The following is a 25,751-nucleotide window of genomic DNA, read 5'->3' as shown; positions in this document are numbered from 1 at the left end:
GCTGGGGACGCTGAGCATGGGTCTGGGCACCCAGTCACCGGCATGGCTTCAGGATTCTAGCATGTTCCCAGCTCTCTAGCTCCCTGCCTTAAGCATCCTGCCACTGGACAGCCCCGACGCCACGACCCAATAGCTCTAGGTAGTCGCCCCCCGACACGAGCAGCTCATCGCTGGTGGGAATGTACTCCAGCGCATAGCATCTGGTCGACAGCTCAGCCTGGAAGTGCGGAGCCCTGCTGGCAAACATGCCTGAAAATGTGGCCTGGTGACCGCCACCACGTGTGCCGAAGCCCAGGAGGAAAACATCGCCGCCTTGGTCACTGACGGCATACTCGCCGTCTGGCAGCCATGCCCCAGGCTCCGGCGGACCTGGCAGGGTACATGTTTGGGGATCAGATTGGGGTGCGTACGTTCCAGGCTGTGGGTAAGGATGCCCAAACCCCATGGCGATAAGCGCAAAGCGCACCGCCACCCCTCCACCGCACCATGCACAGCCCCACAGCCGCCGGCCGGGCCTTACCTGTAAGAATGGGTCGCCGTGCCTCCTCGTCAGGCGTATACTCAGGCGCGTAGAGGTGGGTGATCCTCCCTGCCGCCACGTCCAGGACCCCGCACCATTTGCCGAGGAGGTGGAATGCTAACCTGTCTGGATGCTCCGGATCAGGCTGGCAGATGGAGAAAGGCGGGGCAACTGATGGGGAACTTGCCCGTTCAAGACTATCCTGGCAGCCATGCGCCTAGGTTGCGGAGCTGGTGCCCCACCTCGCCCAGGAGTGCACCCTTCCCACCCCCAGAGCTGGGCTTCTTCCTTCTTTCCCCGCCCTCCCACCTCCGCGCACCTGTGCAAGCCTGCAGTTTGAGTGCCGCTCCAAGCATTTCCTTCCTCCCACCCAATCTTCCAGGCCAGGAATGTCGGCCAGCATGCCCGGCAGCGACACCTGGCTCAGCTCGGGGTGGGAGTGGATGCGGGCGCCGAAGCAGGCGGCCGCAGTCCGCCCGCCACGTAGGTCCCAGGTGCGCACTGTGCCCGTGGAGTAGGCCGCCACCACCGCGTTGCCGCCGTCCCGCACGCTCAGCCCAGCCACGGAGTGCCTGCCGGGCGCGTACCGCCCGCTGACCATCTCCAGCACCAGGTCCGGGGCCAGAGCCCCCCCCTGACCGCGACCGGGGTCGCGTGAGTCCCACAGGCCCACGTGGCCATCCAATGTGCCCGCTGCCAGGCGGAAGGGGGCGGTGCCGGGCGGCGGCACGTGCAGGCAACTGACCGCGGCGTTCCGACCCTGCCTGACCAGGGCCAGGGCGGTGTGTGGGAGGGAGTGCCTTCCCTCGGCGCCGGCGTACAGGAGGACGCGGTTGGAGGCAAGCGAGGGGATGGCCAGGTCGTCTGCCGCCCAGACTGGCATGAAGAATGGGCCGGCGCCGGGGTCGAGGCGTGTGCAGGGCACGGCTGGGGCGCCCCAGCTGAGGACCAGCGAGGAGCTGCGCAGGGAGCCCAGGCTGGACAGGAGGACGTTGCCATCCTTGCAGTGCAGGGCCATCGCATCTCCAGCGCCATGCACTGCGAGCCGGTTGACAGGGGCGGGGTCAAACCCGGGAGCAATGGTCTTGCCGACCTCCACTCGGGAGTGCAGGAAGCGGTAGAGGGTGTAGGGGGGGAGGCGGCCTGTGCATGCTCGGTCCAGCACCTCTCTATGCACAGGGAATGACACATGGAGGGGGCTGTGAGGCGACAGCATGGCCTGGGCTGCAGCCCCTGGCACAGAATCTGGCAGGGCACCCGCAGCCCATCACAGGCACCAAGCAGACCTTGCTGCGCAGGTGGAGGCGAAAGGGGTTGGCTGCGGGCGGTTATCCGTCATATTTACATGTGAAATAGCCTCAAACTTGCTGTCATCATGCGCATCGGGTGCTAGGATGTAGCGATCCAGCGTGGAGTAGCGTGCCATACGCGCCCGTCACTCTCGCAGCCCATGCATGCACCTCCGATGACCAGCACAGTGTCTTCGCGTTGGCATCAATAGCTCGACAACAAGCTCTGCACCTGATCATCACCTCACAGGACGTGCACCAGGCTGTCGCGCTCTCCTCCCGGCCTCGGTTCAAATCGGGAGGAAAGAAATCAGATCCTGCATGTCTACCCTGCTCAATCATAGTAGGTGCCCTGGCACGGCTCATGCCTGGGTGCAGAAGGTGTTACAGGCGTGGAAAAGGGGATCGAACAAAGACGCAGAGGGGATTGATTGTGCAGCGCAGGCATCAATTGGGGAGTGGTACGAGTCATGGGAGTGCGACTGCCAGCAGGTAGCAGGAAAACTGTGAGGGTACAGGGAAGTAGAGTACATCGACAGCCTGCACAGGCCAAACGAAAATGTATCTCTGGAGGAACGAGGTGGGTCCAGTATTGCCAACTTTGCTGCTCTGTGGCTCAGGAACAGCCGCCGCGGTCATGTCCGTGATCACAGGACGATCCGCGTGCGGCAGGTTGGGCAGCGGGCATGCTTGCACAGCCAACCGTCAGCACAGCGAGCATGGAAGGCATGCTTACACTCTGTCAGGACTCTGGTAGGGGGCCGGGGTGTGCGGCGTGGGTGGGGGCCAGTACTGCTGCATGGCTGCACCCCGTCGCTCGGGCTCCGCATACCCCAGTCCCCATGAGCACCCAACCCACCGCTTCCCAACCCTCCAATTCCCAGGATGCCCAACCCCCTTCCTCTCGGCCCGCCGCTCACCGTATTTGCTCGGCATGCTTCCAGTCCTCCAGGCATATCGCGCACGTGGTCTGCTGCAGTGCTCCCACACCATGCTGCAGGTCCCAGGCCGTGATCCTCCTCAGGCCCAGCGAGCGCAGGCGCCACGCCTGGTCCTCTGGTGAGGTGAGATTCGGGGGGTGGGGGGACCTTCAGCACGGTGCCGCAGGGCAGGCGAGCATTTCCAAGGCGCCAAGCCAGGAAGGCATCAGGACCTGAAACCCCGCCATCACGGCAGCCAAGCCCGGTGACAGGGCCCCCCCACCCAGCGTCCTCACCTGGTGCTGCCTGAAAGGTCTTCTCGATGTAGTCCAGGACACGCTGGAGCACCTCCTCCAGGTAGTCGCCCAGCTGGTCACAGAAGACAGCAAACCTGACCTCAAAGCTGTTCCGCGAGCAGACAAACTGGTCCCAGATGTCCACGAAGCCCAGCACCGTGGACGTGGGAACGGGCCAGTTGATCTGGAGGACTCTCCAGAGCCACCGCACGATGGTCACCCGGGCTGCCAGTTTCCGCATGCACTCCACGCCTGCCGGGAAGGGCGAGGGAGGGCTGAGGCTGCCTGGGCGCCAGCGTCACCGGACGCGCCTGCTGGGGCCCAGGACGATACGGCTTGGATATGAAACACGTCTCCGGCCCATGACGCACCTATCCCGGCTGCAACCACATTGATCAGGATCAGCAGGGCCAGGACCGCGTCCAGGACCGGCATCTGCCAGCACACGGCTGGCACCGCAGAGTTGTGCCAACGCCCTGTTTCGGAGAGGGAAGAGGACTGGAATGTCGGTGGGGGACGAGGAAAGTCCAGGAAGTGGCTTCTGCCGCGCGGGGGCCGGACCTTTCAATCGGCGAAGAAGAGGGAGGTTCCGGTTCCCGCGCCCTAAAATCACGATCTCGTGTTCCAATTCCCAGCGCCTCTACAACTGATTTCTCAGCCTGAAGACAAAGGGATGATCGGTCAGATCTAAATCTTATTGAAATGCCCTTCCTGCTCGAATCCGATGGATGATGCTGCCGGCGGATGCGCTCCATGCCCCTCACAAACCTGGTTCAGGCCGTCCGGCCTGTACCCATCACGATATGCACGGTGGCCAAGGCATCTAGCCCAGCGGCTAGGGCCATGGCCTCGGAATGGCGTGACAAGCTGCAGCGGTGATTGAGATTCTGCAAGTTGGGCCCGGAGTGATGGAATCGACCGATGCATCAGGGTGGGTAGGCATGCACATGCCAACCTGTGCGTCATCTTGCTGTCCTCAAGCACTCTTTCTGTCCCACAACCCTCCCACCCGCGCTCAGGTACGTGTCTGTGGAGGAGGTGTGCGTGAAGCCCAACCCCAAGAATGTCAAGGACCCGCTGCTGGCAGTGCAGCATGAGGGCGAGCGGACTCTGGCTGCCCTTCCCAACGACGCCTATGTGGTACTTCTTGACGAGCGGGGCAAGGCCCTGACCAGCCCAGGGCTGGCCGCCTTACTCACCAGGGCCTCCTCCGATGGGTCGCCACGCCTCGCTTTCCTGGTGGGGGGCCCGCATGGGCACCATGCCTCGGTGAGAGCCCGCGCTGACATCAGCATAAGGCTGTCTGACATGGTCCTGAACCACCAGGTGGCCCACGTGGTCCTGCTGGAGCAGCTCTACCGCGCGTGGACCATCCTGAAGGGGTCGCCCTATCACCACTGACAAGGGCTGCGCCTGCCATGGTACTGATCGGGGCCCGGCGGCACATCCAAGCCGGGCAGCCCATCGGAGTGGAGCTGTGCGTGCTGTAATCAACTGGCCTCGAGGCTGAGGCACAACAGCGCGACCTCTTCTGACATCTTTGCTTATTAAGCTGGTACTGTCAAGTTAATGTCCTGCTTGGTCAACTGATGGCACAGAGATAAGGAGAAAGGGGCTCCTTTTTCAGATTGTCGAATAGCCGAGCGGCACAACTCACTGCAGTAACAGCAGTGTCCTCATTGGCAGCCCAATCAACATCACACCAGGCTCAGAAGATGTGGCTGATCACCCCCATGGCAATGCCCACTCCCGTGCCCCAGAGGAGCATGCCACCCATGCCGGGTCGAGCCGGCGCAGGCTGGACTCGTCGTCCCTCTGGTCCTGGTTTTGGCTCCCCAATCGCAGTCGTTTCCCCTTCATGTATAACAAAGTGATGGGGCTTTGAGGCTTTGCACGTGTTTCTTGTAACCAATGTACAGCCTCGAGGCTCTACTCAGTGCATTGAAATCCTGAGGAGTGCGAGGGAACCAGCCATGAAGGGCTCACCTGTCTTCTGATTCCAGTAGTATAGCTGCCCGCTGTTCTTGTCTTGAACAGAGGTCCACTCCTCTGCGAGAGCATTATTGGGCTGGGAGGCCACCGCTGGGAGCCCTGATCGTCTACTGGGTTTGGGTGCCGAAGCTGTTCTCTTCGCGCCGGTCGCGTACCAGCGTTTGGAGACCTGTGCACTCAACTGACGGAGCATGCTGCTTTTCGAGATCCTTTCGGAGGTCGTCGCCGCGCATGCAGCGGAAGGGACACCCTTGGTCCTGTAACAGTGTGCATTCAGGTTCTGAATACTCTTTCATCACATTGCGTAAAGTGCATTCTTGCACTCCCTCGAGGCGGACACGACCAGATCATTTTCTCATCCGGGCGCGAAGGGGGGCTCCTAATTCCTAGTGGTGGGACCAATACCCCTGTAAAGTACACCCCATCTAAGGCTGCGTTATTCAAACTGTGAGGGGGTCTAGGTCTCTCCTCCCCTCCTCAAAGCTAGTATGAGAAGACACAGAGAGAGGGAAAGGGCACACAGGTCGTGGTCCCTCCCATGGGGTGGCCACCTCGCCGGGCGGGGTGTGGGGTGTGGAGCAGGCCACCGCCATGGGACTGCACGAAATTCCGTCGGCCCGGGCGCCACTCCATCAAAGATGCCGCTGCTGCTGGCTTCCAACGAATGTTGAGACCTAGGCCACCGTGGCGAGGCGCTCGGCCTTGAGCATGTCGATGAACTGGGCAAAGCACACGTCGGCGTCGTGGGGTCCGGGCGACGCCTCCGGATGGTACTGCGAGGAGCATGTGGGAGAGGTTGTTGAGGAGAGTGGTCGACAGGGAGCCCTCCGGGCAGTGGAAAATGCAATTTACAGAGAGAAAACGCCATCGCACAACCCATGTTCCGCTACAAAGGGTTGCATGGAAAGTACTCCCCCCAAATTTGCCTGCACGGATGCCACCTCCGATTCAGATCAGCCATTCTCATCCGCTCGGCAGGACCCCCGCTGGCCTGTGCCTGGCCGGTCTCTCTTGCCCTGCATGGCAAGCCACCCCTTCCCCATCACGTCCCTCCCTGGCCTGACCGACAGGCACCCCCTCCCAAACACGCACAACGCACACACGCACCTGGATGGTCATCGCCTTCTTGGAGGGGAAGAGCATGCCCGCACATGTGCCGTCGTTGAGGTTGACGTGGCTGACCTCCACCTCCTGGGGCAGGGTGTCGGGGTCCACCGCAAAGTTGTGGTTCTGGGCGCTGATCTCGATGCGGCCCGTGGGGGTGAAGCGGATGGGGTGGTTCCCGCCGTGGTGCCCAAACTTGAGCTTGAAGGTCTTGGCCCCGAAGGCCTGGCCCAGCACCTGGTGCCCCATGCAGATGCCAAACACCGGCTTCTTGCCCAGGATCTCCTCCGCGTTGGCCACCGCGTAGGGCACCGCGCTCGGATCGCCCTGTTGCGGAGAAGAAAGAGAGGAGATGGTGGGTGGGTGGGTCGTTGGGGGGGGGGGGGGGTACGTGGTGATGGCTGGCGTCGACGGATGTGGATGCTGCGCAGATGGCCTGCCACTCCTACTGCACGTGAACGAGCAGGGCGATCTCCGGTGACCCCCACGGCCTTCTCATGCAGCCATCCCCTTGTCGCAGAACCTTGATATGTGAACCCACTGCTCCCCTCCTCACGTCCCCCCCTTCCCACTCAAAGCTTCCTACCCCCCCCAAAGAAAAATTCATCTCCACGCACAAGACAACCTAACCACCGCTCTCACCGGCCCGTTGGAGAAGAAGACGCCATCGGGGTTCATCTCCAGCACCTTTGCCGCGGGGTAGTCCGCGGGCACGACGGTGATCCGGCAGCCGAAGGAGGCTAGGCGGCGCAGGATGTTGTGCTTGATGCCGAAGTCGTATGCGACGACGTGGTAGGGCTCCGCACCGCCGCGCGAGGCCACGGCCTCCGGCGAGAACTCCCACTCCGCGCCGGTGGGGTCGCGCCACTCGTGCACCTCGTCGCAGGTCACCTCCCGGATCAGGTCCTTGCCGATGATGCTCCAGCCGCGCGCCACGGCCAGCAAGTCGGCGTCGGAGCGGGCCAGGTCGGTGGTGACCACGCCGTTGAGGCAGCCGGTGACGCGCAGGCGGCGCGTGATGGCGCGTGTGTCCACGTCGGCGATGCCCAGCACGCCCTGCTCCTTCAGGTAGGCGTCCAGCGTCAGGCTGGAGCGGTAGTTGGACACCGTGGCGGACAGGTCGCGGATGATGACCGCGCCCAGGTGGCACTTGGTGGACTCCATGTCCTCCAGGTTGATGCCCGTGTTGCCGATGTGGGGGTAGGTGAAGCACACAAACTGGCCCTTGTAGGAGGGGTCGGTCAGGATCTCCTGGTACCCCGTCAGCGATGTGTTGAAGACCACCTCGCCCACTGCGCAGTGGGGGCAGGGGATCAAATGGGTGAGGGGGGTGGTGGGGTTGGCGGTGATCGGAAGTTGGGAGGGTGGCTGATGATGCTGGAAAGGCAGGTGCAAGAGCTAGATTTGGTGGGAGGGGCAGTGATCCAGAACTGTGAGCCCTGGACGCCAGCGCTGGCCATGGACCTTGGGAGGTCGCGTTGAGACAAGGAATAACTAGAGCACCAGGTCACATGATTGTCGGCTGCACCAGCATGGTTACCGCAGGAACGGGTGCTTGCGGCAGGAGCACTGCACCCCATAGGCAATGTGCCTTTTCGACCGGTACGCTTGCATGCAGGGTCTCATCCCTGGCTCCTTTCTCTCATTCACTCTCTTCTCGTGTTCTTATATACACCTCCCCCTGCATCCTGGGCCCTCACCCTCTGTGCCTGTCGCTCCGAAAGCTGTGCCGTTCCATACCGAGCCGTCCTCCAACACCAGCCTGCATGATTGCAAAGAGGGAGTGCAGACCCTTAGCTCCCATGGCATGCCTCCATCTCTGGAGACTCAAACAAGCCCTCCCCAGCGCTGGAACCTACTTTGCCGGTGGGCGCTTGCCCCAGGGAGGGGAGACCGCGGCAGCAGATACGACCAGCCCACGACGTACACCCGAGGGGCCAGCAGGGCTCGAGCGCTGCGCAAAGGACCTCAGACGGGGAGCTGTGCTGAAGTACAGGCTGCGCTTTAGGTTCATGGCGCGGGGTGTGCATGTCGAAGACACTTGACGCCGGCACTGTACTGTGCCGCTTTGGGGGGCCAGCGCTGAGGCCATGGTTGCTAGGTAATGGTCGCAAGCAATTCAGAAGAGGCGACGCTCTGGAAGGTAGATCTATGGATCTACATGGGGTGTGCTGCGCCCGCGTGACCCCTAGGGCGTGACCTGCCCAGCCCTTGGGTCCGGAGCCCTCGTGCTCACGTGCGCGCCCTGGCCGATGGAAAGGCGGAAGCCCCGAGCAGACACCCCACCGAGGAGCAACCCTAAACACACTGGCCCAGGACGAGCCAACAATGACGCGGACCTACCCATCTACGTTGCCTCACATTGCATGTGAGCAGGGGGGGTGGTTGTGAAGGGGATGCACAGAGGGATGCTCGCCTTGGCGCCCTGGCTGAGGAGTGGGGGTGGAACCCCTGCCTTTGAGTATCCTTCGACTCGCATGCACGCAGATTGATGAAACCGAATGGCCTACATTCTTCTTCACTCCACAGAGGTGGCCAACCCCAGCTTGGAGAGTTAGGGGTCCGCGCCTTGGCCGTTTTCGAGGCCTGGGCAGGTGGCCATGGCTCTGCGCCAGCGATGCCCGGCCCTGGCGCGGGGCATATTCCTCCACCTAGCGCGTAGGGAGGCTGCAGGCGGCTGGGCATGGACCGCCGCGGCTGCCCCTGGCCCCACTCTGCCATCTACGTGCGTCCCGGCATGCGTGGGGGCCTGGCGCACCTTCGCTTCCGGGTCCCTCCCCGAGCACACCGAGCTTGCCATGCCCGCGCTCAGCCCCACAATGAACCAGGGGAACATCCTGGAGTGGCAGAAGAAGGTCGGGGACACCATCGCCCCCGGCGACATCTACTGCGAGGTGGAGACCGACAAGGTGAGCGGCTGGGCTGGGAGGTTGTTGCTGAGGAGAGCATACGTTCTCACGGTGTGGACTACGCAAGCTTGGAAATTCTGTCACAGAAAGGTCGCACTGTCTTGTTGTCCGCTCGTACTTCATCATGGAGAGGGGGCACAACCTTCACTCCCAACATCGCGCATGCCAACAATGCCCCGGACCCCCATCCTCATGCCGACCTCTTTCCAGGCAAGCATGGAGTGGGAGGCCCAGGAGGAGGGCTTCCTTGCCCGCATCGTGGCGGGTAACAATACCAAGGATGTGCCCGTGGGCCAGGTGGTCGCCATCATTGTGGAGAACGAGGAGGACATCCCCGCCTTCAAGGACTGGGCGCCCGGTGCGTCCTCCGAGCCCGCGCCGGCGCCGGCCAAGGAGGCGCCCGGCCACAAGGAGGCAGCTGCCCCCGCCAAGCCCGCGCCCAAGCCCAAGAAGGGCGGCAAGAAGGCCGCGAAGCCGACGGGCCGGTCCTGGCCTCCGCACGAGATCCTGACCATGCCCGCGCTGAGCCCCACCATGTCCCAGGGCAACATCCTGGAGTGGAAGAAGAAGGCGGGCGAAACCGTGGCCCCCGGCGACGTCTGGGCCGAGGTGGAGACTGACAAGGCCAGCATGGAGTGGGAGGCGCAGGAGGAGGGCGTCGTGGCCAAGCTGCTCTGCGCCGACGGCGCCTCGGGTGTGGCCGTGGGCCACCCGCTGGTGGTGCTGGTGGAGGAGGGCGCCGACATCACCGCCTTTGCCGACTTCACCGACGCCGACGCACAGGGCGGGGCGGGGGGGGCGGCTGGCGAAGGGGAGGCCGAGGAGGCCGAGGGTGCGAAGGAAGTCAAGCCGGCCAAGGAGGCCAAGGAGGCCAAGCCCGCGGCGTCAGCCAAGCCGGCCAAGTCGGCGGCGCCCGGCGCCCGCGTCGTGGCCAGCCCCTACGCCAAGAAGCTGGCCGAGGAGGCGGGGGTGTCCCTGCAGGGCGTGGCTGGCAGCGGGGAGGGCGGCCGCATCACGGCGGCGGACGTCCGCGAGCTGGTGGAGTCGGGCGGGGGCAAGCCCGTCGGCGGTGCGGGCGACGCCGGCGCGCAGGCGGCCGCCACCAGCTGGGAGGGCGAGGGCGACGACGTCGCGCACTCCCAGATCCGGCGCATCACCGCGCAGCGCCTGCTGGAGTCCAAACAGACCGTGCCGCACTACTACCTCTCCGTCAGGTGTGGAGGGAGACAAGACACGGGGTGGTGGGGGGGGGGGGGGGAGGAAGGTGGGATGGGAAGTGAGGCTGTGGCTGCCTTGAGATCCTGGGCCATATTCCTCTGGGGCTGTCTTGGTCCTCAACTTGTTAGACATGGGGATGCTGCCACAAGGCCAGGCATGGATTTGGTAACACAGCAATCTTCACGGCCACACCCTCCCCACTCCGGCCTGGCATGGCACGCCCCAGGCCCAGCTGTTTATAATTGAATAAATCTGTGTCCTCCCCCTCCCCCCAAAACTAACGACAGCGTGCGCGTGGACGAGCTGGCCGCGCTGCGCGCGCGGCTGAACGCCGACCTGGCCAAGGCCGACGGCGGCAAGCTGTCCGTCAACGACTTTGTGGTGAAGGCCTCCGCGCTGGCGCTGCGCCGCTTCCCTGCGGTCAACGCCAGCTGGCACGCGGACTACATCCGGCAGTACCACGACGTCGACATCTCCATTGCAGTGCAGACCCCGGCGGGCCTCATGGTACCCATCGTGCGGGATGCCGACGCCAAGGGCCTGGCCGCCATTGCGGCCGACGTGAGGCGGCTGGCGGGCAAGGCCAAGGAGGGCAAGCTGCGGCCCGAGGAGTTCACGGGCGGGACCTTCACCATCTCAAACCTGGGCATGTACGGCGTCAGCCAGTTCTCCGCCATCATCAACCCGCCCCAGGCCTGCATCTTGGCGGTGGGCGCGGCCGAGCCGCGCGTCGTGCGCGGCGCGGCGGGGGGGTTCGAGGAGGCGCAGTTCCTCCAGGCCACGCTCTCCTGCGACCACCGCGTTGTGGACGGCGCGCTGGGCGCGCAGTGGCTGCAGGCCTTCAAGGGGTACCTGGAGAACCCCGCGTCCATGCTGCTCTGAGCACAGCAGTGGGTTTATGGCTGGGCTTGCCGACCTGCACCCCGTACGTTGCCATGAAATTCAGAATACGAGCAATCATGCATAGAAGCCGGGAAGCTAGGGACAGGATGGGAACAAGGAGGCCTGCAAGCCACCTGGAGTTGATGTGAGCCGTGCGCCAGATGTTTGTTTGAGTGGGACTCCGGTCCGGTGTTAGCATGCCCGGAGAGTTGACAGAGCTCGGATGACAACTCTCAGCGCGAGATTGTCTGAGACACCATTGATATATGTGACAATAGGCCGGCATGGATTTATTTCCGTGAGTATCGCCCCAGTCCCCCCCCCATGCCGCCTCTGAAGGCATCCGTCACGCACCGAGTGCATGCTCGGGCGGGGCTGCTTGGCAACCCCAGTGATGGCTTCCAGGGCGCAGTCATCGCAGTGTCGGTGGCCAACTTCTGGGCGGAGGTGACGGCCTCCCCCAGTTCCCGCATCGACATTCTGCCCTCCCCGGATCACGACCCAACCTCCTTTGGCAGCATAGCACAGCTGTCCCACCATGCGGCAGGGTATGGCTGCAATGGAGGAGTGTGGCTCCTCATGGTGAGCATTTGGCCCGATCATGCGCATCAATGAGCATTCCTGGGGGGTGGAAGCAGCGTTGCCCAGGTGAACTGCCCCACGTCACCCCCTCCCTTCCAACCCGGGAACCACAGGCAGCATGCCACCAGTTCCAGCAGCACTGCGATGCCGCCGGCATCCCCCTCCCGCCCATCACCTTTGCGCTATCCTACACCACCAACATCCCTCGCCAAGCGGGGCTCTCGGGGTCGTCAGCCCTGGTGCTGGCGACGCTGCGCTGCCTCATAGAAGCGCACAGCGTGGAGGACGGGATCAGTGCCTTCGACCTGCCCTCGCTGGCGCTCGCAGTGGAGACTTCCCTTGGAATCGCCGCCGGCCTGCAGGACAGGGTCGTCCAGACCTTTGGCGGCTGTGTGTACATGGACTTTAGTGAATTGTCCTCGTCTGGCCAGGGAGTGTACCTGGCGATCGACCCAGGTGGGGATGCCTCATTATCAGGGCATCGAGGCCAGCTTGCTGGGATTCGTGGGAATGACAGGTCTGCTGACCGTCGACATAATGCACGCCAGCACTGCGTGTTGCACGGCGACCAGGCAATAGTCAAGTCCCTCACCTTCCACCCACCTACCCTGCCACAGCGCGCCTGCCACCGCTGTTCCTCATCATCGACAACCATCCCACCGGGAAGACCAGCGGACAGGTCCATGCACTCATCAAGGAGCGCTGGCTCGCAGGAGACCGTGCAGTCAGGTGCGTGGGCGCTTTGAATGCACTTTCTGACGGACTTGGAGGGCAGGGGCGACCGACGTGCACACTCGCGCCACGCAGGGCGGGAATGGATGCTGTAGCGGAATGCGCACAGGAGGGCTGGGGGGCATTGCGGGGGCGCATCGGCGCCGCCGCGCTGCCGGACCTGATGCACCGCAGCTTCGAGGCCCGGCGGCGGCTGTACGGCGACGAGGCGATTGGTCGCCGCACATTGGCCATGGTGAAGCTGGCAAGGAGCTGCCGCGCTGAGGCCAGCCTGGCGGGGAGCGGCGGCTGCGTGGCGCTGTGTTTCAGGGAGGAGTCGGGGTACATCGAGCACCTGCCGGCTCTGCAAGCCGCATGCGAGGCTGCGGACTTCAGCCTGGTTAGGCTGCGTATCGGAGATGCCCTGCATGCCCTCCCCGCTCACGCCCGTGACCCCTGTTGAGAACCCGTGACCCTGGTCGCATCCTAAGCTCTGAGCTTGCATGCAGATCATGGTTTAATACCGAGAGGCACTGCCCGGGCTAGGTGTTGCAGGAGGGGGCGTCGCCTGCAGCCAGGCCGTGGCAATGCAGTTATGAGGCATCGTCTTCAGCCTCCTGGTCATACTGCCAGAGCTTGAGAATGCCATCGTCCCCCGCCGAAGCCAGCAGGCCGGGTATCGTCGGGTGCCAGCGCACGCAGTTGGTGTCGCTCGCGTGCGCCGCAGCCTCTTTATGCGCCAGCGTCACCGCCAGCTTTTCCACCGGCGGCGCCTGGAACCCATGCTCAGGCATGAACAGGCTCCTCACCTTCAGGCCAGGCGCCAGGCTAGGGCCGGATCCCGGCCCGGAATCACTCCCAGGTGGCGATGGCATGGCATTCGCGTTGGCTTGAGGTGGGCTGGCGCTTGCAGCCCCACCCACCCCATGTATGCAAATGCTGTTGTCAGCTCCCCCGCTCGCGATCAGCGGCGCGCAGCGCGACCAGTCGACCGAGAAGATCGTGCGGGAGTGATCGCCTCGCAGGGTGGTGGCCAGCTGCCACTGGGGCCCGTCTGTGAGAGGTCCAGGGCGAGCAGGCGGTTCCATCAGAGCCACTGTATACCAGTCACCGGCCTGACCGCGGGTGCTCCAGGCACAGCATGTCTCCCTGGACGCACATGGTGGAGCTGAATCCACCTTGCTGAGCACACTCACTCCCCGTCCCAAGGCAGCCCCCAATCTAGAACCTGCCTTGGCGCGATCCAGACTTGCAGGCCCAGATCTTGAGCGTGCGGTCATCGCTGCAGGACACCATGAACTTCCCGGTGCTCTCAAAGCTCAAATCCCAGACCGTCGAGCTGTGACCGATGCCCGGCCCTGGAGGTGACAGGAGGAACCTTCAAACGTGCGGCGTTGGCAAGCAAGGGGCAGCTGCAGGCTGGTATTGGTGGGCAGGCGTATGAACCGTTCGTCTGAGCGCCCTCCCATCCACCACCCCCGCACCTGACAGAGTCTGTGCGCAGACCCACTCGTCGTCCTCCCCGACCCAGAGCTTCATGCTGTCGTCGTAGCTGGCAGACACCAGGACCTCGCCGCCGGGGTGCCAGCGCACGGTCTTCACGTCCTGCAGGGTGCTCCAGTGTGGCACGAGGGATGCACATTAGACAGTTGGGGTTCCATCTCCACCCCTGGCATCCCACCAGCTTCGCGCCAGGGAACTCGCCTGGGTGTGCCCATGCTTGACGTCCAGCACCTCGTACTCGTCGCCGGGCGCAGACTCCCAGACCCAGACCGTCTTGTCCCGGGAGCAGGTGGCCAGCAGCCCGCCGTCTGGACTCCAAGCCACGTCCTTGACCTCGCTCTCGTGGCCCTCCAGCAGGGTGGTCATCTCCCAGAGGCGGTTCCATCAGAGCCACTGTATACCAGTCACCGGCCTGACCGCGGGTGCTCCAGGCACAGCATGTCTCCCTGGACGCACATGGTGGAGCTGAATCCACCTTGCTGAGCACACTCACTCCCCGTCCCAAGGCAGACCCCAATCTAGAACCTGCCTTGGCGCGATCCAGACTTGCAGGCCCAGATCTTGAGCGTGCGGTCATCGCTGCAGGACACCATGAACTTCCCGGTGCTCTCAAAGCTCAAATCCCAGACCGTCGAGTTGTGACCGATGCCCGGCCCTGGAGGTGACAGGAGGAACCTTCAAACGTGCGGCGTTGGCAAGCAAGGGGCAGCTGCAGGCTGGTATTGGTGGGCAGGCGTATGAACCGTTCATCTGAGCGCCCTCCCATCCACCACCCCCGCACCTGACAGAGTCTGTGCGCAGACCCACTCGTCGTCCTCCCCGACCCAGAGCTTCATGCTGTCGTCGTAGCTGGCAGACACCAGGACCTCGCCGCCGGGGTGCCAGCGCACGGTCTTCACGTCCTGCAGGGTGCTCCAGTGTGGCACGAGGGATGCACATTAGACAGTTGGGGTTCAATCTCCACCCCTGGCATCCCACGAGCTTCGCGCCAGGGACTCGCCTGGGTGTGCCCATGCTTGACGTCCAGCACCTCGTACTCGTCGCCGGGCGCAGACTCCCAGACCCAGACCGTCTTGTCCCGGGAGCAGGTGGCCAGCAGCCCGCCGTCTGGACTCCAAGCCACGTCCTTGACCTCGCTCTCGTGGCCCTCCAGCAGGGTGGTCATCTCCCAGACCGCGCCCTGTGCAGCCAGGTGTGTGCCAGGAGCGGTGCAGTGGCCAGGGAAGCAGATCTGGGAGTGAGTGGCCGCTGCACCCAAACCCCAGCCCACTGCCCCACCCCTACCTTGACCTCCCAGATTGCAACCGTGCGATCGAAGCTGGCTGTCGCCAGATGAGAGCCAGTGGGTGACCAGCAGCAGGAGCGGATGGTGCGGGAGTGCACGTCCTCAAGGATGGCGGTGCAGTGCCAGGTGTCGGAACCTGGCTGGGACCGGCGCCAGATGCGAACGGTCTTGTCACCGCTGCAGCTGGCCAGCGTGTCCCCTGGAGATTGGAGTGGTTGGTGAGAGTTATGGAAATTGCGCAGCACGGCCTAGAGTGTCGAGAAGGCCGATCAACACCTTATACCTGTAGGCGACCACGCGACGTGCCACACTCTGTCGTCATGCCCTTCCAAACTTTGCAGCAGCCTCAGCTTCGGCATGGAGTATATCTGGTTGTACGAATTCCCCCTTGCATCGTTTATTTCGATTGGAAGGACGCTATTTCCATGTGCCCATCGCTGGTACGAATCCGAGAGCGATAGGGCGCAAGGTCGCGCCTTGGCGGCGAGACGGACTGAGCTCATCCGAAACTGTGCACGCAAGGCAATTCAAACGAGTCACATACATGTATTATACACAAATATACATTTGAGTCCATGGTGGACCCTGTCCGGCTCTGTGTCAGTGGCTTGGCACCGGGGGTGACCCCATCGGAACTGGAGGCCCGATTCCACCCCTTTGGGTCCGTGCTGAGCTGCGAGATGATAGCGCCCAAGGTGTATGACAGTGTTGAGTTCCATAGGGGGCTCGCCTACGTCACCCTGACTCCCAAGGACCCGGCTGCCCTGGCCAATTGCCTGGCAGTGTACAATGGCTGCAAGTGGCGAGGGGGCGTCCTCCGGTGTGCACCAGCCTGTCCAGACTACCGCGAACGACTCCGTATGATGCAGAGCGATGAGGTGAAGCTGTTCGAAGCCGATGTAGGGAGGGGTGTCGGGAGCACGAGAGTGTCAAGGAGCTGGTGCAGTTGTCCAGGGGTCTAGCTGTGTGGAGCAAGACTTTCCTTGCTGGGTAGGGCCAAGAGAAACCCTGCCCCAACTACCATTGTACTCCGCACAGGCATCTGTGGATCCATCAGGCGCAGAGGAGCTGGAACCCGAGAGCCCAGCAGTGCTACGGCTCAAGGGCCAGACGTATGGGGAGGTTGTGACGATAGCAAGCGCTGGGAATGGATCCCACCAGGCCCTGGAGGGTGAGGATGCATCGCCAGGCGCTGCTGAGCTGCGAGCAGCCTCCTCGTGGGCTCCCTTGCCCGTCCCTGCCGGCGCAAACTACACGTTTGAGGCACACCTGGCCAAGGTTGCACACCTGGCCCCACCTCGGCAGGCCCCTGCCCCGCAGGAGACCGAGGAAGGCGAGTGGGAGAGGTGGGCATGGGTGACTGCTTGAAGGCATGGCAATGCCTTATCAGCCTTCATGCTGATGCCTGCTGTCTATGATCGTGCAGAGGCACGCGCATCGGCGCTGACGGCTTGGCTGGAGGCCCGCGACGCACCACGACAGGCTGGCGCCAGGAAGCCGGCCCCCAAGAAGGCAAGGGTGGCTGCTGCGGCAGCTGGGCCTGCTGCTGCTGCAACTGGACCTGCCGCCCAGGCTGTCCCATCCGCCGCTTCTCCCAAGGCAGCTGCGCCGCCAGTCACAATCGTGCATGCCTTGCTGGACAAGTTTGCGGGGAGCAGCGACGAGGAGGAAAGGATGCCCTTTGATCCCGCGGACCTCCTGCCCTCGGCCTCTGACAGCAGCGGAGCGAGCGAGCTTGCCGAGTTCCTGGCGGGCGAGGAGGTGGGGTCGGGCTCCAGGGACCCGGACACCCAGGAGCAAACGGCGGCAGCCCCCAAGAGGCGCACGCCTGTTGGCGCGCAGCCGAGAGGGAGGGGCCCTCGGGGTTTTGAGCGAGTGGGCAACCCCGCCCTGCCGAAGCCACCGCACCCCGTGCAGCTGCCCGGGGTGGTCAGTTTCCTGGAGGACGGTGGAGACCTGGAGCCTGCCGGCCGCAGCGTCCGAGACCTCGGCAGGTTTGGGGGTGCCAGCAGCGACGAGGACGGCCCGAGGCCATGGCCGAAGCGCACCATTCCGCAGCTGGATGGGGCGGCCCCAGGGAATTCGTCGTCCGGCTCAGAGGACTGCAGCAGCGGCAGCAGCGACGGGGAGCGGTCGACCGGGGCCGAGAGCAGCAGCAGTGATGAGGAGGAGATGCACACCAGCACGCAGGAAAGGACGCCTGGCGGCGAGGTTCTCGACGGGAGCAGGAGGGCAGGAGCGGAGAGTGGCAGCGGGAGTAGCGAGGCGAGTGGCAGCGAGGGCAGCGCGGCGAGTGGCAGCGAGGGCAGCGCGGCGAGTGGCGACTCAGGCAGCAGCGACTCCGGAGCGTCAGGTGCTGTGTGTGACAAAGCCGGCAGCCCCCGCCCTGCCGCGGCGCAGGGGACCCCCGCCCTGCCGAAGCCACCGCACCCCGTGCAGCTGCCCGGGGTGGTCAGTTTCCTGGAGGACGGTGGAGACCTGGAGCCTGCCGGCCGCAGCGTCCGAGACCTCGGCAGGTTTGGGGGTGCCAGCAGCGACGAGGACGGCCCGTGGCCATGGCCGAAGCGCACCATTCCGCAGCTGGATGGGGCGGCCCCAGGGAATTCGTCGTCCGGCTCAGAGGACTGCAGCAGCGGCAGCAGCGACGGGGAGCGGTCGACCGGGGCCGAGAGTAGCAGCAGTGATGAGGAGGAGATGCACACCAGCACGAAGGAAAGGACGCCTGGCGGCGAGGTTCTCGACGGGAGCAGGAGGGCAGGAGCGGCGAGTGGCAGCGAGAGTAGCGAGGCGAGTGGCAGCGAGGGCAGCGCGGCGAGTGGCAGCGAGGGCAGCGCGGCGAGTGGCAGCGAGGGCAGCGCGGCGAGTGGCAGCGAGGGCAGCGCGGCGAGTGGCAGCGAGGGCAGCGCGGCGAGTGGCGACTCAGGCAGCAGCGACTCCGGAGCGTCAGGTGCTGTGTGTGACAAAGCCGGCAGCCCCCGCCCTGCCGCGGCGCAGGTGACTGAGCGGGACGGCGTGCCCGACTGGCTGGCCGCCGCCTTCCCCGCCGGTGCCACCTTCTTTCGCAGCGAGCCGCTTGCGATGGTGGAGGCGACTTGGAGAGTGAAGAAGGAGGCCTGGACCCTGGACTACAAGTCCAAGAACAGGCAAGCGGTGCGCCAGGCAGGAAAGGGGGGGAAGTACAAGAGAGCGCGGACGTGAGGCCGTGGGAGGCCAATGGACCCTGCCTTCTTGAAGTTGGTGCAGTCCAAACCTGCCCCCCCATGCACATGCATGCCTTTGCTTGTGTGTGCTTGGGCCCTGAGCAGTCCCATCGGGTATGCTTTGCCGGGTGATGACCCATTTGGCCACATGTAAACAAGGTGTGCTCTGGACATTGGGGACAGGGATCACCAGATCGGATGAGGGATCTCACCGTCTCGGCGCCAGCTGGTTTCGGCTCGCAAGGGGTAATTACAAGTGCAGTACTCGCCACGCAACGGGGGCGGACTGCTTTCCTGGGCAAGGAGCACGAGCTACAGGCGCCAGCGCTCAGACATAGGGGTTGTCCATCTGCCGGACCAGCTGGGGGATGTCTATGGAGAGCGAGTCGTCGATCTGCCAGAGGTTGAGGGGGAGGGCAGGGAGCCATTAGGACGCCTCTAGTAAGTGATGCAGGGCCCTGCGCTCACAAAGGACGCCAACACGTCATCCCCTCAATGAATCACTGCTGCCACCCCATCGGCGCATGCTCACCTGCTTGATCATGCTCTTGTCCAGCTTGGTGAATTTGGAAATGTCAAAGGCGGACAGGATGTCCCGGTACCGATTCACGTCAGGGAAGTCGCCTGCGTCGGCGGGGTGAATAACATTGGCGATGGCGTCGGGCGGGTGTTGGATCCAGATGCAGGATCGTAATCCCTGTTCAATTTGCACATTGCCTGAGGCATCGCCTTGTCTTGGCCTGTCCCACCCCACCCACACCCTTTCCCCCCCCATGTACCCCTCTCCCACCAGTCAACCCCGACTCCACCCCACCCCATCCGACCCCGGCCTTGCCTGCGTGGAGGTGGTACTCCCGCTGCACCTGCCGGAACTCATTTGCCAGATTGTCCATCAGCTTCTCCTGGGCCTTCTTCTGCCCGAAGTAGGGCATCTGCTTGCGCAGGTGGCCCATGATGAGGCAGTGGATCTTGGCCGCCCGCACGCGCTTGACGAATTCGTTCACCTTACGGTCGCAGGAGCGCGCGGGGATGTCGTAAAGGTCGTGCAGCAGGTCCTGGAGGGTTGGCGATGAGGTCGCGGGGTTGGGGCATGCTGGGAGGTGCGGATGCGCATCATGCTGAGACAGTTACGGCAAAGGCGGCTGGCAAGGCGTTGCCTGGCACATGGGTGCTGTCTGGCCAGGCTACACAGGATGTAGCCACCCCCCCCGACCTCACATCTCCCCCACTCCTCAAAAAGAACACCCACCAGATCCTCACCTCCTGCTCCTTCTCGAAAAGGGGCTTGCAAGTGGGGTTCACGTCGTCCCGAATGGGGTTGGAGGCGTTGAAGGAGCCAATGTACACGCGGCACACCTCCGGCGAGCGGAAGACCTTGCCCAGGGACCACATGAGTGCGCCGTACACCCGCATCAGCTGCTGCTGGTCCACGCTGTCGGCCTTGTTCAGCACGATGCGCACCTTGTCATCGTGCCCACGCAGCGTGCTGATCACCTGAGGGAGGAAAGGGGGAACGGCAAGGGTGTGAGAGGTCAGAGGGTGTGCGAAAAGGGGGCAGCCATGCCATGGACCTGTGCATCAACCAACCACTTTGCACAGCGTACTTGCTCCATGATACATTCCAGAGTGGCTCTGGCTGTTGGCCAGCTGCGTGTCCTGTGAGGCCCACTCCCATTGATTGCCAAGCCTCCAACTCATAGGCAAACCCCATGGTCCCTCCTCCCCACAAACCTCCTTGAACTCGTCGGAGATGTCCAGCTTGTAGGGGTCGAATAGCAGGAGGATGAGGTCGCAGCGCGCAGCAAACCAGCCGCAGACCTGGATGAAGTCGTAGGTGCGCTCTATGCGCTGCTTCTCGCCAGACAACACGCCTGCGTGCAGGGAGGTGTGATGTGGTGGGGTGTGGACGAGGTGGAGGGCCATCCTCAGCATGCATCTCAGGCATGGCTGGGCGCCCTCGCTGAGAAGATTCTTGCCGACAAGCTCGCAAGCAGGGCCGCAGCACGACTCCTCCCTACTCATGTACTGCGCCTGGCGCAGCGCATGTCCAGGCCCCAGATCCGCACCTGGGGTGTCCACCAGCGAGATTTCCTCCAGCAGACGGTTGTCGCACTGGGCGGACTCAAATTTGGACAGGAACCCATTGCCAAACTGGGACAGGCCCTGTGGTGTACGGTGAGTGGACCGCGGTTGTTTTGGTGGCATGAGTGGAAGGTTTGCGTGATTTGTGAAGCATCCCGATCCTGGAACGCTAGGAGACCACATGGGGGCAAGGTTCACAATCCTGGTCCTGTGGCAGGCTTGCTCTCCCCAATAAAATCAGGCCTACTGGACACCCCAAGGTCTGGTCAAACAGGACATGCACCCCAGGTTCTGATTGCAGTGCTCCCCCCCTGCCCAAGGACTCACTGTGTACGGCTTGTCGGGCTGCACCACGAGGGTGTTCCCTGGCGTCCTCCTCTCCTCCGGCCCATGCATCACCACGACGAAGCGATCGGTGGTGGGCTCGGGCCCGATGTGGATGCCTGGGTAGTCGCGCCCCAGCAGGAACTTGATAAAGGTGGACTTGCCCGTGGAGTACTGACCGAGCAGCAGGACGGAGGGCTTGGCTTCAAAGTCGCCCGCGGAGAGGAGGGGGGAGAAGAAGTGGCCAAACTTGTAGCCGTCCTCCAGCGGGCGGATCTTAGAGGGTGGGGGGCGGAGCATGGGTGAGGGCTCCTCCCAGCGTCGACTCATGCTGGTTTGTAGCTGACGACAACCCCAGAGAAGCAGGTGCCAACGATGACAAGACACTGGGCCCGGGCATGGTAGGCATCTACCTTACACACATACACACACACACACACACACAGGCTTGCCCCATTCCCATCACCTTCCCTCCCCCACACCTTGTTGAAGTAGATGTTCTTCAGGCCTTCAGAGATGCCCACCGCCTCCTTGGTGGTCATCACCGGCCGTCGCAGCGACTGATGCCGGCGTGACGTGGTCCGGGCGGTGCTGGGATGACTGCTTGCCTCGGCTTGCGGTGGGAAAGCCAGCTTGAAGGGCGGGACACCCACGGGGGGCGACGAAGCCAGACGTGGGGTGCTCTCCTGGCATGGTCAGGGTGGGGGCTGAAACTGGAAATCTTGTGCAGGACAGCAGGCGACGATGACACAGGAATCTACATCCCAACCAAGGCCCCTCCACATCTCCTAAGCAGCTCAGCAAAATCCTCACAGCCTCGCACTCTCCCCGACCTACTCACAGAGCTCTCTGCGCCGCCAAAGGGATTGATCCCGCCTCGCTCCGTGTGCGAGCCGGGACCCGCTTTCTTTTCCAGCCCCGCCATGCGCGGTGGGGCCACGCCCATGGCTTTTGCCTGGGTATATGCCTCGCCTCCGACCTTGCCCGTCCTCTGTGCCACCGAGATGAGCTCCATCGCCTTGGCAAAGGCGGGCAGGTCCAGGAAGCCACGGCGACTGTAGTCTGCCGCCGCCCACACTTTGGCCAGAGCATCCCTCTGCAGACCACTGCGCTGGAAAAAGGTCACTGCATCAGGACCGGTGAGCCTCCCGTCGCCGTCTGGGAATTGGGATTTGGGTACGGTGGAGGGTTGTTAGGTGGAACAGGCTCCCACAACAACCCAAGGTGCAGGCATCACGAATGCCTGATCTGCACGACATACAGAGACTGAGATGGGGTCCCCGACCACAGCCCCCTCACCTGTGTCGGCGGTCTGGAACCAGCTGAGGTAGAGCTCATCGTTGCTCACAGAGGTGGGCTCGTGTACAGTTGACGCGTTGGTAGCGAAGGGGTCCCAATGAGACTCCATGTCTGGCAGAGGCACAGGAACCTGCTCGGATCCCACACTTGTCTACACCATGGAGTTTATGGAGTGATTCTGCAGCCTCCTGATGCTCCCTCAGGCTCAGTGAGCTGTAGAGGTGAAGTTGGGTCGCTCAACCGATCACCCGCTGCGATGTCTCTCTCACAGCCAAGCCGGGCGAACGTCAGATATCTCAACTCGACTGATATTTGACCATGATCAGTTTGTCTGACAAGACTATCTTCCCATGCACAACGATCCGGCGATCATGTTTCCGCGCGCTCCCGACAAAGTCCCGGACTTGCGGTGCACGCTTCCAGTCGACGTCAACCCCTGTTCCTGGCCTCCACTCGTGATTGCCACGCTCTCCAAACCTACTTCGTATGCGAGTTTATGGATCACTTTGAATCGTTCATTCTTCATGCTACGGTAACGTGCTGGGGATGAGCACTCCTTGTTGCATACTTGACAAGCATGGCCACATGTAGCCCCTGATTAACTCAATTCCCCTGCACGCGAGTCCTGAATACCAAACAGCTTTTCATTGTGGCTGAATGTCGAGCGGGGGTGCTTTTGGAGGCAGTCGAGGCTTGAAGCCCAAGCCACCAGAGAAGGGTGTCTTCCCCCTGGACCACTTTGGGGAGTGCAAAGAGGTAGGATTCGGTGCAGTGGAGAATGGCCGTCGACTTCGTGCTGTGTGCCATGACCCCTCACATCGATGCATGCGCCACCCGCTCGCAGGTGAAGGAGAAGTACATGGCATGCCTGAGGAGCAACAGGGATGAAACCCGGGCTTGCCAATCCCTCGCTGAGGAGTACCTGCAATGCCGGATGGACAGGTGGGCCGAGGGTGGACCTTGAGGAACACCCTGGCGCTCTGGGGCCTATCCAGAGGGTTCGCACGGTACACTTGTTCGAGTCACTTCACTGCCTCTTTCACCACAGGGACCTCATGGCAAAGCAGGACCTGCGCGAGCTCGGGCTCGGGCACGAGGCCAAGACTGAGAGCGCACCGCGCCCAGACGAGAGCGCCTCAGCGCAGCGGCGGAGGGAGGCTCGGGGCTTTGTTGCCGGCGAAAGCCAGAAAGAGCGGCGGGCAGCACCGGGGCAGGATCTGCCCTCTTTCAAACGTGGGCACTGACTCCGGCCATTGTGAATGTGCAATGCAATAACCGAACATTACAGTCCGACAATGTGTGTTCATACCAAGGTGTCGGGGCTGACGAACGTGCAGTTGGGAAGATCAAGCAGTCTGAGCCAGCAGCCACCCATGACGAGGCGATCCTCAGCACGCGACGGGTCCCCCCATGCCGAGGCATGGGGGAAGCATGGCCCCGATTCGCACTCGACTGCGGACGAGGCGTCGTCGTCGACTACATTACACATTTTGCGCCCAAGATCTGTGCGTTCCGTCGCGGCATCGTTGTGTCATGGAACAGCCGGGTGGCTGAGTTTGGGAGCCCGACTGTTGCAGCCATGCATGGGCAGGATCTCTCGACATGCAGCCCTGCTCTGTTTCGGCCAGCCTCACTGGCCACACGCCGCCACTTCCCCGCCCCGCCAACCGAGCGGTGTCGCAGGCTGCGGGGCCGTGCAGCCGGTCAGGTCCGGGGTCCCGGGCCTGAGGATGATGATGATGAGCAGGCGTCCCTGCCCTCCTCCTCCTCCGTGGACATAGACGACCTGGTGTCCAAGCTGTCTGCCCACGCCGGCAGAATGCGCGCCGGAGCCCCCGCCGAGCCGCAGGGAGGGCAGGGCACTGGGCGCCAGCGCGCCATCTCCAACATGGGCTTCCTGCTGACCCCCGCGGGCGACGAGGCCCACATCACCGAGTCCAGCATCCGTGCCAGCGTGGGCCCTGGCGGCTTCCACGCCTCCGACTTTGAGCTGCTCCAGGAGCTGGGCCAGATCAGCATCCAGCAGGTCTGGGGTCGAAGGGGAGGGGGGGGGGGGGGGCGGCTGAGTTGTTCAGGACTCCAGGGCCATCACCATCTGCAAAGGGCCTGACCCCTGACGCAGGAACCCCTCTGTCCGCCCCAGGTGGAGACGTCGCCGGGCGGGGAGGAGCCGCAGCAGCATGCCCTGCACCACAACACGGCACGCAGCGTCGCCGTGATTGGCTACACGGCTGCCTACCGCTCCGGCATGCCCTTTGAGGACCCGGTGATGGTCATGCTCAAGGAGTGAGCAGGATGTGGTGGGGAGATGGAGGGGGGGGAGGGTAAATGCAGAAAGGATGAGTATTAAGGGTGGTGCACTAGGGGAATTGAGTAAACAGGAGAGCCGCCAGCAGGGTGTTGTGATGAGCCTGCGATCGCAAGCCATGCTTGTGTCGATGCCTTGCAGCAGTGTCTCAATGTCAGAGCCTACAGCATGCCAGCTCCACCAGGTACCAATCCCCCTACTATCACCCCCCCCCCTTCCCCAATGCACAGGTACCTCCCCGCGGCCCGGGCAGTTGCCTTCAACGAGCTGCAGGTGCTGAGGGCTCTCACCGGCCTCCCCCACGCGCATGAGAAGTTCAGGGCGGCCTCCTCCTCGCTCAGCGCCAACCCCCCGGTGGTCGAACTGCTGGGCTACTTCCTCGCCGGGCACAGCGACAGCGCGCGGCGCCTGGAGCCGGCCGCCATCCTTGCGCATCCAGAGAACACCATCTGGTGGGTCGAGACAAGGGCGGGCGTTTGATCATGGCATGTGCCTGGGTGGTGGTTGTGGCTGGAGGGGGTCATCATCGCCCCTCGGCATCACCCGCTCGGCCTGTAGGGCAGCGCAATGTAACAAATGCCGCCCCCCTGCTCGATTCACCCCTCCCATACAGGGTGGTCACCAAGTGGGATGGCTTGGCCCCGCTCACGCACTACCCCGCCCAGCAGCAGACCAGCGGGCTGGGGCTGGGGAGGCGCTGGGGGGAGGGCGCCGGCGCCTCCCACACCCGCAAGCGCATGCTGAGGTGAGGCTGTGGCGAGGGCGGGTGGGGGCCTGGTGTGATCAGAGGCGTGGGTACAGAGCATTTGCAACGTGGCACACTGCCTCAAGGAACCGAGTGAGTGCTGCTGAGTCCCGCATCGTCTCGACACAAATGGTAAATAAGCATCAGACATTCCATTCCCCAAACAAGCACCCCCTTCTCTTCCCCCCTCTCCCTCACACCCAGGGCCATCGCGCGGGGCCTGCTGCGCGCGCTGTGCTACTGCCACGTGCGCGGCGTGGTGCACGGTTCGCTAGGCTCCGGCTCAGTCCTGCTTTCCTCATTCGACGACACCCATGCCGAGCGCTTGGTGGTCAAGCTGGACAACCTGGGCTGCGCCCCGCCGCGTCTTCTGCCCCCTCCCCGACGGCGCCGGCACCGGTGATGCTCCGTGCTTGCACCAATCACTTTTATAGGGGTGATATGTCTGCTCCGCCGTCTGTTGTTTGACAAGACCTGATACCCTGTGCCGCCTGGCTTGACTGCTCTTTTCTCCCGCTCACACCCCTCCACCAACTCCACTACAAGGTCCCCCCCCTATCAACCCCCCCCCTTCCCCTATCA

General features: G+C 63.4%; 12 protein-coding genes across 12 annotated transcripts in view; 7 read left to right on the top strand and 5 right to left on the bottom strand.

Moving 5' to 3' along the window:
* Positions 1 to 88: 88 nt before the first annotated feature.
* On the bottom strand, positions 89 to 3,460 carry F751_1667 (hypothetical protein; the record flags this gene model as incomplete). Its single annotated transcript, XM_011404042.1, has 6 exons — positions 89 to 369; positions 521 to 665; positions 891 to 1,689; positions 2,730 to 2,865; positions 3,026 to 3,277; positions 3,397 to 3,460. The coding sequence occupies 6 exons, from the start codon at positions 3,458 to 3,460 to the stop codon at positions 89 to 91; spliced, it is 1,677 nt and encodes a 558-aa protein (XP_011402344.1).
* Positions 3,461 to 3,868: 408 nt separating this feature from the next.
* F751_1666 (Putative RNA methyltransferase At5g10620) lies at positions 3,869 to 4,426 on the top strand (the record flags this gene model as incomplete). The annotated part of the gene is made up of 2 exons (XM_011404041.1): positions 3,869 to 3,900; positions 4,045 to 4,426. The coding sequence occupies 2 exons, from the start codon at positions 3,869 to 3,871 to the stop codon at positions 4,424 to 4,426; spliced, it is 414 nt and encodes a 137-aa protein (XP_011402343.1).
* Positions 4,427 to 5,500: 1,074 nt separating this feature from the next.
* On the bottom strand, positions 5,501 to 8,151 carry F751_1665 (hypothetical protein; the record flags this gene model as incomplete). Its single annotated transcript, XM_011404040.1, has 5 exons — positions 5,501 to 5,790; positions 6,125 to 6,448; positions 6,764 to 7,413; positions 7,822 to 7,883; positions 7,981 to 8,151. The coding sequence occupies 5 exons, from the start codon at positions 8,149 to 8,151 to the stop codon at positions 5,501 to 5,503; spliced, it is 1,497 nt and encodes a 498-aa protein (XP_011402342.1).
* Positions 8,152 to 8,940: 789 nt separating this feature from the next.
* Positions 8,941 to 11,130, top strand: F751_1664 (Dihydrolipoyllysine-residue acetyltransferase component of pyruvate dehydrogenase complex, mitochondrial; the record flags this gene model as incomplete). The annotated part of the gene is made up of 4 exons (XM_011404039.1): positions 8,941 to 9,030; positions 9,241 to 10,244; positions 10,536 to 10,905; positions 11,008 to 11,130. The coding sequence occupies 4 exons, from the start codon at positions 8,941 to 8,943 to the stop codon at positions 11,128 to 11,130; spliced, it is 1,587 nt and encodes a 528-aa protein (XP_011402341.1).
* F751_1663 (hypothetical protein) lies at positions 11,090 to 11,609 on the bottom strand (the record flags this gene model as incomplete). Its single annotated transcript, XM_011404038.1, has 2 exons — positions 11,090 to 11,378; positions 11,485 to 11,609. 2 exons carry the CDS (start codon positions 11,607 to 11,609, stop codon positions 11,090 to 11,092), a joined length of 414 nt encoding a protein of 137 aa, XP_011402340.1.
* On the top strand, positions 11,455 to 12,886 carry F751_1662 (Glucuronokinase 1; the record flags this gene model as incomplete). Its single annotated transcript, XM_011404037.1, has 4 exons — positions 11,455 to 11,712; positions 11,826 to 12,168; positions 12,330 to 12,441; positions 12,520 to 12,886. 4 exons carry the CDS (start codon positions 11,455 to 11,457, stop codon positions 12,884 to 12,886), a joined length of 1,080 nt encoding a protein of 359 aa, XP_011402339.1.
* A 130-nt stretch (positions 12,887 to 13,016) lies between these two features.
* On the bottom strand, positions 13,017 to 15,570 carry F751_1661 (putative cytosolic iron-sulfur protein assembly protein CIAO1-like protein; the record flags this gene model as incomplete). The annotated part of the gene is made up of 7 exons (XM_011404036.1): positions 13,017 to 13,232; positions 13,347 to 13,477; positions 13,908 to 14,028; positions 14,730 to 14,828; positions 14,957 to 15,106; positions 15,211 to 15,410; positions 15,495 to 15,570. The coding sequence occupies 7 exons, from the start codon at positions 15,568 to 15,570 to the stop codon at positions 13,017 to 13,019; spliced, it is 993 nt and encodes a 330-aa protein (XP_011402338.1).
* A 216-nt stretch (positions 15,571 to 15,786) lies between these two features.
* F751_1660 (Nucleolar protein 8) lies at positions 15,787 to 18,409 on the top strand (the record flags this gene model as incomplete). Its single annotated transcript, XM_011404035.1, has 4 exons — positions 15,787 to 16,110; positions 16,250 to 16,382; positions 16,815 to 16,972; positions 18,206 to 18,409. The coding sequence occupies 4 exons, from the start codon at positions 15,787 to 15,789 to the stop codon at positions 18,407 to 18,409; spliced, it is 819 nt and encodes a 272-aa protein (XP_011402337.1).
* Positions 18,410 to 18,739: 330 nt separating this feature from the next.
* Positions 18,740 to 22,225, bottom strand: F751_1659 (EH domain-containing protein 1; the record flags this gene model as incomplete). Its single annotated transcript, XM_011404034.1, has 10 exons — positions 18,740 to 18,805; positions 18,944 to 19,108; positions 19,275 to 19,466; positions 19,672 to 19,905; positions 20,143 to 20,282; positions 20,478 to 20,574; positions 20,821 to 21,093; positions 21,300 to 21,503; positions 21,659 to 21,975; positions 22,117 to 22,225. The coding sequence occupies 10 exons, from the start codon at positions 22,223 to 22,225 to the stop codon at positions 18,740 to 18,742; spliced, it is 1,797 nt and encodes a 598-aa protein (XP_011402336.1).
* F751_1658 (hypothetical protein) lies at positions 22,214 to 22,432 on the top strand (the record flags this gene model as incomplete). The annotated part of the gene is made up of 1 exon (XM_011404033.1): positions 22,214 to 22,432. The coding sequence occupies one exon, from the start codon at positions 22,214 to 22,216 to the stop codon at positions 22,430 to 22,432; it is 219 nt and encodes a 72-aa protein (XP_011402335.1).
* Positions 22,433 to 22,773: 341 nt separating this feature from the next.
* On the top strand, positions 22,774 to 23,294 carry F751_1657 (Cytochrome c oxidase assembly protein COX19; the record flags this gene model as incomplete). The annotated part of the gene is made up of 3 exons (XM_011404032.1): positions 22,774 to 22,836; positions 22,961 to 23,058; positions 23,165 to 23,294. Coding segments are annotated over 3 exons (291 nt in total), but the record flags the coding sequence as incomplete, so codon positions are not given.
* Positions 23,295 to 23,935: 641 nt separating this feature from the next.
* F751_1656 (hypothetical protein) overlaps positions 23,936 to 25,751 on the top strand; it is a gene marked incomplete at both ends in the record, with an annotated part of 3,695 nt that continues 1,879 nt past the window's right edge. The window contains 5 exons of the mRNA XM_011404031.1: positions 23,936 to 24,142; positions 24,260 to 24,402; positions 24,655 to 24,876; positions 25,038 to 25,169; positions 25,374 to 25,534. Coding sequence (XP_011402333.1) covers positions 23,936 to 24,142; positions 24,260 to 24,402; positions 24,655 to 24,876; positions 25,038 to 25,169; positions 25,374 to 25,534 — 865 coding nt within the window. The remainder of the gene's footprint in view (positions 24,143 to 24,259; positions 24,403 to 24,654; positions 24,877 to 25,037; positions 25,170 to 25,373; positions 25,535 to 25,751) is intronic.

Source organism: Auxenochlorella protothecoides, assembly GCF_000733215.1.
Source record: "Auxenochlorella protothecoides strain 0710 unplaced genomic scaffold scaffold17, whole genome shotgun sequence".
Taxonomy (NCBI): Eukaryota; Viridiplantae; Chlorophyta; class Trebouxiophyceae; order Chlorellales; family Chlorellaceae; genus Auxenochlorella; species Auxenochlorella protothecoides.
Note: the sequence above shows the minus strand (reverse complement) of the source record. Positions and strands in the feature narration are given on the sequence as shown.